We start from the raw sequence: 8,956 nt of genomic DNA, 5'->3' as shown, positions 1-8,956 counted from the left end.
ATAATGTGTTTTACGGGTAAGCGATATCTATAGTCTAAAAGGGTTAGTCTTTACATGGTGTACGTACATATTTACAACTTTGAAGACCGATTTTGGCGAAAAATTTGGTGGTGTATTATCGCGGGATGTCATAGGACTCCGCTACACTGATAAACTATGAATTTTAAATTCGTTAATATGAGATAGATCTAAATCATTTGTAGATCGAGTGATACTGCTTCAGTCACCAGACTATCTTCGCTTCTAATGCATTTGTTTGAAATAAGGAGAAAGATGAACAGTGGAATGACAGCTGGCAGAGAGCGCTGGCAGGGGCGGCTATTAGCGCCGCTCAATTAGCCTCATTTGTCTGCGTGTCCGTGACGTGAACAAATGCCCTCCGCTAGCGGGTCGCGGCTCGCGGGTCACGGCTCACAGCTCACGGCTCACGGGTTGCTTTTGTATGATAAATACGGAATAGAATGTTAATTAAATGAAATCATTTCTAACAACCTACTCTTATAATTATTATAACAGTCCTAAGAATGCTATGAAACAAATCGAACAGAGAAGCGCAAGTGCGGGTAGCGAATTGGGAATAAGGAGTCTTCAGTGTAGTGTAATGTGTACTGTTAAATGTGTGGAACAGCGCCTTCAGAAAAAAAACCGCAATTTCAGTTTACATTGATTTAAACACTAACATGTTTGACTAATTAGCGAAGTGGTCGGAGTGAGCGGCGTTAACGTAAAGTAGAGGAATAAGGAAACTAAATATACTTTTAAACGATTCCGCCATTTGTAATGTAAGTGTTTCTTTTTAAAGGTTTATAAAGAAAAACAAAAGTTTTATAATAACTATTTTTGTAATTAAAAGAGATTTTACTAAACTCTGTTTTTACATTTTAGGGCTACCTAAATGTTTCTTGTGCTACAAACAAGTGGACATACTAGTCAACAGTCTGGTGATTAGAATTGCACAGATATGTAGACGTTGTTGCGGACACGTTGTTGCGGACACGTTGTTGCGGACACGTTGTAGCGGTCACGGTCAATGGTGTTCTTTGTAAACATATAACATGACACTGCACGGGGACAATGTTCTGTGTTTACTGTATCACTCAGTAATGACTCCTCTCAGCTGTTTATAAAGGTTTAAGCCTCGAACAAGCGCGGTGTTAGAGGGCTGGCGGCGGCTGGGATCAATAGTTAGAGGTTACAGCGGTCTGGCGCTAGCTAACCAAACTGTTGTCTTCCGATGTGTACACTCCACAAACACGGATGGAGCAATGATGGATGTTTAAATCTAGCTAATGTCAGAGTTGCCGCTTGTTGATAAGATCATTTCCGGCTTACCCGAATTGCATACGCAATAGCAGAATAACGAGTCCTTATTGACTAATTAAGCAGAAGTCCAAGGCCTGTGTAGTGAGTGTAGTAGAGGCCACACAAGTGTAGTGACATCCCCCAGGGTTTTGTCCTAATTTAGGGCTTATAGTTCCAATACTTAATTGAAGATCAAACGATCACACTTGTTATCCGACTTTTAAAAAATGAAGTTTTTTAATGAGTAGTATTTCAGTAGTCCATCCCTAAAGTCCGATTAATAATTCTTACTTTATTCAAAAGCTGCAGCTTCTCGCTGGACTTCTGCTGACAATTGTTTATGGTAAACACATTATACGCACCCGCTAAGGAGGCTGGAATGTATCGGATGTTAGAGGTGGCTAGGCCTAAGTCATCGCTGTTCACGATGACCCAGTTGCCATTGCTTCACTTCATACAGCTTTGATATTTGTACCTAAATATTATGCGCGTGTTGCATCCCGTGACGTTGTTACCTTTGTCGTTATTGCAAAGTACGTGTCGGAGTAGTTTCTCCTAAAAAAAAAAAATTGCATAAAGATACGAAGCCGTCTTATATGGTTTTGTATTGCGTATATGATCACAGAAATTCTAGCTGACGGTTTAAAAGTTCAAACGTAGAAGTGACTACAAATAGTACAAAGAAAGGCTAAGTCGTATGCTAGTTAATGTATTCGAGTTCACGACGTACTTTTAACTAGAATTGCTTACGTAAACGACGAAGGTAGACGCAAAAGGGATGGCACGATCGCACGGTATTTAGGTTAGGCGGTGAACAGGTGTGCGACCGCGGACTCGCGGGTGTGAGGCCTGCGAAGGGGGGCGTCATGTCAGAGGGGGTCAAAACGTGCAGTGAACTAGTAGAGCGGCGCACACGCGCAGTCTGCGCGCCGGGCACTCGCGCGCACCATGGCATCCGCACTCTTCACTCGCAAAGAGGTCGAGAGCCGCAACACGAGGAACGACGCCGTCATCATCATCGACAACGTGGTATGCGACGTGACGCGGTTCCTGCTCGACCACCCCGGCGGCATAGAGGTGCTTCTCGACAACGCCGGCAAGGACGCGTCCAAATGCTTCCACGATATCGGGCACAGCGAGTACGCGCGTGACTGGATGCAGACGTTCGCCATTGGCGAGGTGGTGCCGGAAGAGAGGCGCGCAGTGCTTCCGTGGCCCCCCGCGGAGGGCGAGGAGCAGTGGCAGGCTGAGCAGTGGTCAGTGCGAGGGCTGGTGGACACGTGCGGCGCACCGCTGGTGCTGGCGGTCTGCGCCGCGCTGCTCTACACGTACCTGTTCTAGTAGAGGCTGCGGGTGGCGGGTGGCGGGTGGAGGGAACGGGCGGCGGTCGGCGGACAGCTGGAGCCGCCTCAAGGTCGACGGCTTCATCGCGCGAGTGGTGGCTTGGCCATACTTAAATATCGTGCATTTCAAAACATTTCTATATTTGTGTAAGAAACTATTATTCTAAGACGTATGTATAAGTGTACACATATAAAGTCGGTGACCGGGATATACATTTGCTATTAAAGGTTTTGTCCTCGGTCGGCATTTGATTATTTATAAGTTTATCACTGTTTGTATAAACTTTTCCACGTTATTTCTTTTAGTTGGAGTCGGAGGACGTCCTTGTACTTTGGAACGTGACTGCGCACATTTGTGTATGACTACGATAAATATTTCCACATAATATTATTATAAGTAACTTTGTATGAAATGAACGTTGCAATAATGTGGTAATTTTGTAAAAGGCGTCAGGAGAGGACGAGTGCCGGCGCGCGCTGTCACCTTGTTCATACCGTACACCAGTTCCTATTTACTGTTTCAATTTGTCAGTAGTTTTGCGTGTGCGCGCATATAACAATATTATATAATAATAAATAAATAATCTGTGATACACATAGCTCATCGCATCGAGCTTCGCAGTCAAGCTGTATACATGCACCAGCTACCTTCCTTGCGGACTATAATATTATACTACACTACATAGGAAGGTTTATTATGAACTACGGTAAATCCTAAAATTTACTGCTAAAACCTACGATTCTCCAAACAGTAAAAAGGTAACATTTTGTGATAAAAGTTCGAAAACTTATGTGGTTGTTGTTTCGGGCAAACACTACTATTCCCCAGGTGAATCATAAGATTTTCTTTAAATGCCTGCTAAATGTCGAACAAACAAACGAACAGCATCCATTTTTTAAGAATATATATTAACATTTTTTTAATTAGCGTAAATTAAATTGTCTTAATTTCCGTAAAAAAATAACCGGTTATTTTCTTAAAACCATAATGTTAATCGGTTGATTATCAACATTTACACTGCCTACTTCTGATCCTGAGAATAATCTAGAGAATGGTGATAATATAACATTGAGATTGATCGAAACAGAAGCTGTTGCGTAGTGACATATGTGACGTATATATGTATGTATGTACATTTACATTACAATAAATTGGTATTGGTTTGTTTATTCATTGTCTGATTCTCTACAACTTACCTTTTTCATGAAGAAACAAGGAAAGCAAAAGCCCGACTACGGTTGCCATGACAACTATGCTTTGATACTCCAGTATTATTAACTGTACTAGCTGTCAGTCGCGACTCCGTGTCGCTCGTGTAGCCTGTGTGTTCTATCAGGCTTATACATTGTACATCTATACCAAACAGAGAGATATATATATATATATATGTACAATAGGTGTTCGTTATTCGTTATCGGCGAAATTAAATTATTTAAATCTGGGGATACAAGAGAAAGCGAGCATCATAAATTTAAGTAATTACTATATAAATATATAGGTATTGGTGTCGTTTAAAAAAATTAAAATATTATTTATCGAAAAAAAAATTACTCTTGCAAGTCCGAAAACTCCGAGGCGAGACACGCCGGTGTGCGACCTGCATGAATTCAACAGCTTTATATTTACCTATTGCGTGTTAAACTGAATAGTACATTATATGTCATGGATGTGGTGGGGATGATGCTGGAGTAATATCGGAGACGTGACGCGGCGTGCCAGCCATAGTGACCGCACAGCCGCCGGGTGAGACGCTCGCCGCTCGCGACACAACATGGAGACCAAGAAGTTCACCAGGAAGGAGATCGCCGAAAGGGACACCAAAGCGGAGACCGTGTTCGTAATAGCCAACAAAGTGTACGATGTAACCAAGTTCGTCGACGACCACCCCGGCGGACATGAGATCCTGGTAAACGTGGCAGGCAAGGACGCCTCGGAGCAGTTTGAGGATGCCGGCCACAGCCTGGACGCCAAGGAACTGATGCAGAAGTACTACATCGGGGAGCTGGTGGAGCAGGATAAGCGGCAGGTGATCGACCGCAACGTGAACTGGAACCTGCCGCCGCTGCCCGAGGAATCCGCGAGCGGCTTCTTCTCCTCATGGAAGTTCCCCGCCGCGCTGGGCCTGCTGCTCACTCTCCTCTACACCTATCTCTTCTCATAAATTTTACTTTTAAAGATTGTAACGTCGAAGCAAAGATCGGATCTTTGCATCTGTGTAATAATGTCAGCTGAAAGGTAACAGCTGCGCATGCTGCGCTCTCCTACTCAATTATAACTTACACTCAGCTTTAAAAACGCACTATCACGGCAAGTGGCAACTTCTTGATGTGATACAGCGTATTTTTTATTGGGCTGTTGATTACAATAAAAATAATTTTTTTTTATTTCTTTATCTGTATCGATAACAAAATTGATTTTTTAAATTCTGGGCATAACATATTTACTGTAATCCCTCTCGATTTGTTTGTGTGCGTGTGTGTGTATGTTCTCGAATCACTGGACAACAAGAAAAACCGTCATGAAGCATAACACGGCGGCGGCATATTCATCTAATGTAAATACTTTATTCTTATGAGCATAAAATGTTCTAACACAATGATTGTCATTGTCAACACTTGTCATTATCAAGGCACAATTATATGAATGCAGAATGCACTAACCAATTGCAATAACATCGCTCAACTCAATTAATCTTTTGGTAAACTAAAATACTGCATTTGAGAAATTATAAACTTGTCCATTTAAGTTAAATATAACATGTGTTAATACTAAAGTAGACAATGTCAACTTTCTCAGAATAAAAGTTAACCGACTAAATGTCGGAGTCGAAAGTAGAGAGTAGACAAAATTAATAAGAAAATATCTAGCTACTGTTATGTACTCTAGTTACTGTGCAGATCAACATCAGTATGTGTTGTAAATAATGCATATTTTGCTTATTTATATCCTTTGCTTTTATACGGTATTATTTTTGGGGCAATGCAAGTAACATTCAAGAAACATTTGTACTCCAAAAGCGATGTATTCGCATAATATAATATATAACTGGAAAAACCGAGAAATGCTAAGAAGTACATTTAAAGAAACAATTTTAACGCCGACTTGCATCTGGACTTCACATCTTGGAGTTATATCTTCTAACAAAAAGAAAAAGCTATTATCATTACATTCAACCTAAATGTGCTGAGAATCGTAACTTACTTACATCCACCATTTACCAAAACTAACTTACATACAAAATTTAATTCTTTTTAAACTTTTGCCAATTTATTTATTTATTTATTTGAATACAACAACAACAACAAAATTAAATCTATCTGTTAAATATAATGCAAGATTTCTTTAACTACAAGCAAACAAACTAAGTACCGACATAAAAACTCGATTGCTCCGTAATTTTTGTGATTGTAATGATTTCAAAAATATTTATCAGAATGCTGAAACACAAATGATGACTATGACGATATATACACGATAGATATATACACGATGTAATATCGATAGTTGTGTTAATATCATCTTATTCTTCATAGATGTTCCCAAGTTTTTGCTATTTGTTATTATTTTTTTAAATGACTAGTATTAGTGTGACTCACCAGATTTCATATTTCATGTTTTTATGGGATAAATCTCACGATCCATCAAATCACTCGATATAAACTCCGTAACAAAAACCATAACTACATAGCTGGTAAATCTTAAGATTGACCGGAGTTGGAGCATTTATAGCAACATAAACACTAAAAACAAAATCATGAACTCCATAGAACAAAAACATGTGATAACTAAGTAGCTTTCAACTGATAAGACATTATCAAGTTTTATATAAATATATACGTACATACGTGTACTATAATATAATAGTTTATAATTGTATTGTTTTAATGAATATTCTTCATTACAACAATACCTTAATTAGTTTTATAAATTATACTGCAATTAGTGTTGCGGCCGTGCCACCATTGCTCGCCTGAACGTCGCCCGAACGTCGCCTGGACGTCGCGTGGACGTCGCCTGGACGTCGCGTGGACGTCGCCTGGACGTCGCGTGGACGAGGTTCTGTCTTCATAGTTCATATTGTGATTAGACTTACTTAACAGCATACGCATCTGTACTGATTTAATTGTAGTGATCTAATCAGGATTTCACAAAATATTGAGGCTCGAGGGCTGAGTGGACTCGCTCAAGGTGTGGGAACGTTCAGGCGACGCGACGGGCGGGACACTATAGATGGTTTTGTTTCAACGTGCGCATTGAACTCACATTTTGTATTTCATTCATATGGATGAAGTCGCAATAGTATAATGTTCAAATTATTAGGATGCTATTGAATTTTTGCAATATCATATACAATAAATAATGTCTTATACTACACAAATACCTAGCAACGTTGTAACAGAGGCGTCATTAGCGGAAGCGGAGGTGGATGCGAAGGTTAACGGAAGTGGAGGCGGAAGTTTACTAAATCGTGATTTATTAAAGAAATTTTGGGTAAATCGGTGTTATTATTGGGTATCTTATCTTGTTAATACCACTCAATTGCCTGGAAAATGAGGAAAAGCGTTGTAGTCGTAGGTTATTGACGGCGATCCCCGGAGTACGACCCCCCGCGGCCGCCTCTCACAACTCTCCACAACACACTGTATTCAAACGACAACAGCTGTCTATCAAGTTCAAATAAGAATTCACCCAGTAAACAACAGCAGCGGTTTTGTCATTACTGAGGGTAGATGCAAAATGGGCGGAGCCACCGCGACATATTCATGTAAAACGTTAAACGGAACGATGCGGCAAAATGCGCGCGGGGCGCGGGTATGCACACGTCACAAGGTTTCCTCAGTCGGCGCACCCGCACGTTGCACCATGGCGCCCGTGCGCTTCACTCGCAAGGAGATCGCGCTGCGCAACTCGGAGGATGACGCGGTGGTCATCATCGACAACGTGGTGTGCGATCTCACGCGATTCCTGCTCGACCACCCCGGCGGCGTCGAGCCGCTCATGGAGCTCGCCGGCAAAGATGCCTCGGACGCCTTCCACGAGGTCGGGCACAGCGAGTACGCGCGCGACTGGATGATGACTTTCGCCATCGGCGAGGTGGTGGAGGAGGAACGGCGCGCAGTGCTGCCCTGGCCCCCATCTGTCATCGACGAGCAGGCGGAGCAGCGCGAGCAGGGCGGGCCGGAGGGCGGGTCGACGTGGACTACGCCACTGCTGCTGGCGCTCGTCATTGCGCTGCTCTCGGTCTACTCGTACCTCTGGCCGCAGGAACCGTAGCTGCGCCGATGACATTTGGAGGCGGCACACCTTCGCACATCCCGAGGTTCCCCTCTTTCCGCTTCAAGGTATCATTACAAACATGTTTATAGCGGATGCAGCGCCGCAGCACCGACCTACGTCCGACTTGGAGCTGTGATAGCGGCGCTCGCCGATTGTAAAGGTTCATTAGCGCCTTCTGCCGACCGCCGACCGCCATCTTGTCCGATTGACTAGGTTTACAAAAAATGTTAGGGAATAGATACCGAAGCGATACGATACTATAGCAGCCAACAACACGGGGTGAAAGTGATGACATCTAGTTCTGTACGCGAGTGACTTTAATATTTTAATATAAAACATGATACCGTAGTTACCTTTTTAGTCTGTAGAATACTGTTTTGTTATTAAAAAAAAACGGTGATATGGATATTCGTATGTATGTATGTATTATAGGAGCAGCAGCATTTATTTAAAAGCGCAGTCATGCTTTGTAGATAAAATATTATGTTGTAATCTATCGGTGTACTTTAGTAAGAATAAATGTATGTATTTACGTAACATCGTAACATGAACTCTTAACATCCCCGTACAAACATACCTCAATATAATTTGAAGCTGTACTTATTCTCTAGCATTTTATATAGACAGCAGTGTGTCCCTCATTTATGTACATTGTGTAATTGACATAGGACAAGGAACAAATAAATATATCCGTATGCTCGCTCCTTGAGGTCGGCAAGTTTTGTCAACTGCGTTGTTTATGACCAGCAAGTATTCTCTCAGCTATTTCAACGGGAATCTTGTGTTAAATTTTATGTGATGTGACATTTTTTTAATAAATTAATATTTTTGTAATGTGCCTTGAAATAAATTTGTGCCATCATTGTTGTTTTATTAATTTGTGCCAAAAAAGTAGATGGGTTACCGTATTTGCCTTATCTCTTCCCCCGCCCCTCCCCTCCCCAACCTCTAGCCCCCAATGAGATCGCACTTTGACCTGTAATTTGAAAGTTGCCAATAAATATAGTATTGCATTGTATTGAGACAAAGGCCC

At 41.8% G+C, this 8,956-nt stretch overlaps 3 protein-coding genes across 3 annotated transcripts; all 3 read left to right on the top strand.

Moving 5' to 3' along the window:
* Positions 1-877: 877 nt before the first annotated feature.
* LOC106124551 (cytochrome b5-like) lies at positions 878-3,815 on the top strand. The gene has a single exon (XM_013321335.1). It carries the CDS (start codon positions 2,251-2,253, stop codon positions 2,641-2,643), a length of 393 nt encoding a protein of 130 aa, XP_013176789.1. The 5' UTR covers positions 878-2,250; the 3' UTR covers positions 2,644-3,815.
* Positions 3,816-4,242: 427 nt separating this feature from the next.
* On the top strand, positions 4,243-5,800 carry LOC106124552 (cytochrome b5-like). Its single transcript, XM_013321336.1, has one exon. The coding sequence runs from the start codon at positions 4,418-4,420 to the stop codon at positions 4,805-4,807; it is 390 nt and encodes a 129-aa protein (XP_013176790.1). The 5' UTR covers positions 4,243-4,417; the 3' UTR covers positions 4,808-5,800.
* Positions 5,801-6,681: 881 nt separating this feature from the next.
* On the top strand, positions 6,682-8,259 carry LOC106124550 (cytochrome b5-like). Its single transcript, XM_013321334.1, has one exon. It carries the CDS (start codon positions 7,384-7,386, stop codon positions 7,918-7,920), a length of 537 nt encoding a protein of 178 aa, XP_013176788.1. The 5' UTR covers positions 6,682-7,383; the 3' UTR covers positions 7,921-8,259.
* Positions 8,260-8,956: the final 697 nt, after the last annotated feature.

Source organism: Papilio xuthus, unplaced genomic scaffold (genome assembly GCF_000836235.2).
Source record: "Papilio xuthus unplaced genomic scaffold, Pxut_1.1 DF825946.1, whole genome shotgun sequence".
Classification (NCBI taxonomy): Eukaryota; Metazoa; Arthropoda; class Insecta; order Lepidoptera; family Papilionidae; genus Papilio; species Papilio xuthus.
The sequence above is the reverse complement of the archived record's forward strand: the minus strand, read 5'-3'. Positions and strand labels throughout refer to the sequence as shown.

Bases quoted from the DNA above. Each gene is read 5' to 3' on its own strand.
- LOC106124550 (XM_013321334.1), top strand. From the start codon at position 7,384: ATGGGCGGAGCCACCGCGACATATTCATGTAAAACGTTAAACGGAACG.
- LOC106124551 (XM_013321335.1), top strand. From the start codon at position 2,251: ATGGCATCCGCACTCTTCACTCGCAAAGAGGTCGAGAGCCGCAACACG.
- LOC106124552 (XM_013321336.1), top strand. From the start codon at position 4,418: ATGGAGACCAAGAAGTTCACCAGGAAGGAGATCGCCGAAAGGGACACC.